The sequence below is a fragment of the Triturus cristatus genome, chromosome 7 (assembly GCF_964204655.1).
Source record: "Triturus cristatus chromosome 7, aTriCri1.1, whole genome shotgun sequence".
In the NCBI taxonomy this organism is placed as follows: Eukaryota; Metazoa; Chordata; class Amphibia; order Caudata; family Salamandridae; genus Triturus; species Triturus cristatus.
In genome coordinates this window covers 1,797,190,448-1,797,192,796 of record NC_140590.1, presented here as the reverse complement: position 1 = coordinate 1,797,192,796, position 2,349 = coordinate 1,797,190,448, and the positions used below count along the sequence as shown (strand labels likewise).

The 2,349-nt window shown below is 37.6% G+C and overlaps 1 protein-coding gene across 1 annotated transcript; it reads right to left on the bottom strand.

Annotated features, from left to right (window-relative positions):
- Nucleotides 1-1,003: 1,003 nt before the first annotated feature.
- On the bottom strand, nt 1,004-1,963 carry LOC146813184 (olfactory receptor 1G1-like). Its single transcript, XM_085615292.1, has one exon. The coding sequence runs from the start codon at nt 1,961-1,963 to the stop codon at nt 1,004-1,006; it is 960 nt and encodes a 319-aa protein (XP_085471418.1).
- Nucleotides 1,964-2,349: the final 386 nt, after the last annotated feature.

Here is a 2,349-nt window from a genome sequence, read left to right as displayed (position 1 = left end):
CACTGAAAACAAAATAGCTGTGCAGCAACAAAGGCAGGGTGAAGGGAAGCACAATATTTACTATTATGTGGAACTGTTACTCTCTCCTCTGGTACTGGCACCCTTTTGCTTGACTTGTGCAACATGCACACTGTTGCTACATAGCCAAGAGTAAGTGTGTGATGTGTAGCACAGATTTTGCACTGGACTATTTCAAAACATCCTTTAATATTTTGTATAATTTGTATGTGTGCTGCTCAGAACAAAGTAGAAACTTTTTATAGAAAATAATTTTTTCTCCAGTGCTACACCTGCCTCCAGGAGGCATCATTTTTTGATGCAGATCCCTGTCTACCAAACTTAGGAGATACAGGTTGACATCAAGATCCATGGGTGTTTGCATCTCAACATCTATGCACCACCCATTGTACTCCACCTTGATGCAAGTAGCGCTACTTTGCATTATTGTAGGGCTAATTTCTACTGCAACAACAGTTCTGCAGGTAAACGTAAATCCCAATAAAACACTTTGTGTAATACACACATAGCGCCAAGTGTTCGTAAATCTGAGCTAACATGTTTACTTTTAGTGTAAAGAGTTCTAACATGCAAAACCCAATGACAACTATTGTCTAAAGGTTCAGTCTGAACATTTAATCAGATTCAAGATATTATGCTGCAAAATCATGTACATTAAAAATGGTAATGGATTCTGTATTCTAATTTTATGTCAACTAATAACTGTTCTTGACATATACATGTTTGTATTGTTTCTTTTCTTTCATTGGCAATTAGCTATTTACTCATTTGCTAGGACATTCAATAATGCTAATATCTAAAATTATGCAATGGTTTGATAAACTAAAATGCTCAGTAATATTCGTTCCAATATCAAAATGAGGTCTTGGTATAGTGTAATTGTAAAATACTTGAGATTAGTTCACCAAGCATCAATCTATCTTATTTATCAGATCATATATACAAATGGTCTTAATTTATTTTCATTCAATATGAACTAGGCAGCCTAAAACAGTGAACGTGTAGTTCTACATGTAAATTGTCTTGCATTCACTGTCTTCTTTAAAGCATTTTTAAACATTGTGTTTTTCAGGCTATAGATAATTGGGTTACACAGGGGGGTGACAGCAATATAAGACAATGAGGAAATTTTATTGTCTCTCATGGAATATGTTGTTGTGGGACGCACGTAGGTACCAAAAATAGAACCATAGAATAAAACCACTACAGTGAGATGTGACACACATGTAGAGAAGGTCTTCTGCCTCCCCTCCTTAGATTTTATTTTCATGATGGATGCGGCGATGTTGATATAAGAAATTATGATTAAAGAAAAGGACGTTAAAGCCACTAGGGCACCCACAAAATAGGTAAGGGTCTCAATTGAGTCTTTATTGCTACAAGAAATCTTCAATAAGGCTGTGATGTCACAGAAAAAGTGGTTGATTGTGTGGGTTGCACAGAAAGAGAGATGAGAGAATAATACTGTGTGTGCTGATGGTATCAAGAAACTTGATACCCAGGTTCCCAAAGCCAGCTGGACGCACACAGATGTGTTCAAGATTGTCATGTAATGTAAGGGATGGCAGATGGCCACATACCTATCGTAGGCCATTACTGAGAGAAGGAGATATTCTACAACCACCATGACCATGAAAAAGTACACTTGAACAAGGCACTCAGTAAAAGAAACCCGTGTGCCCTCCTGAAAGAAGTGAGCCAGCATCTGTGGGAAAATGACTGAGGTGTAACAGATATCATTGAAGGACAAATTAGTGAGGAAGAAATACATGGGTGTGTGCAGATGTGAATTAGAGCAAACTGTTGCAATGATTAGAATATTTCCCATCAGAGTTAAGAGGTAAATCAGTAAAAATGCAGCAAAAAGAGGAACTTGGAGATGGGGAAAATCTGAAAATCCTACAATCAGGAAGTCCTTCATTGAGCTCCGGTTGTCTTCTTTCATTTTTCCAAAGATGCATGAAAGCTTGATGGTGAAGACAACTGCAAACAATCACAAGCACTGTCAATGTAACTGCTGGTCGAAGGCACAGGACAGGAGGTTGCCCCAAAAGTCATTCAAGTGTATATCAATAAATAGAACATTGGCATTGTTTCATCATCTGTTTTTCCATCTTTAATTCAAATTACTTTCCTACATTTATAGTGCAATGATGATAGGCAGTATTTGACCTGTTCACCTATGTGCATGAACTGCAGATCACAGCTCACAATCTACAGAAGCTGGACAGGCGGGTTTATCCTTACACAGTCTTGCATTTACATATATTTAGATGCGTTTTCCTCCATATACATGGCACAACTGTGGCAGTACGCATTAGGTAAACAGGT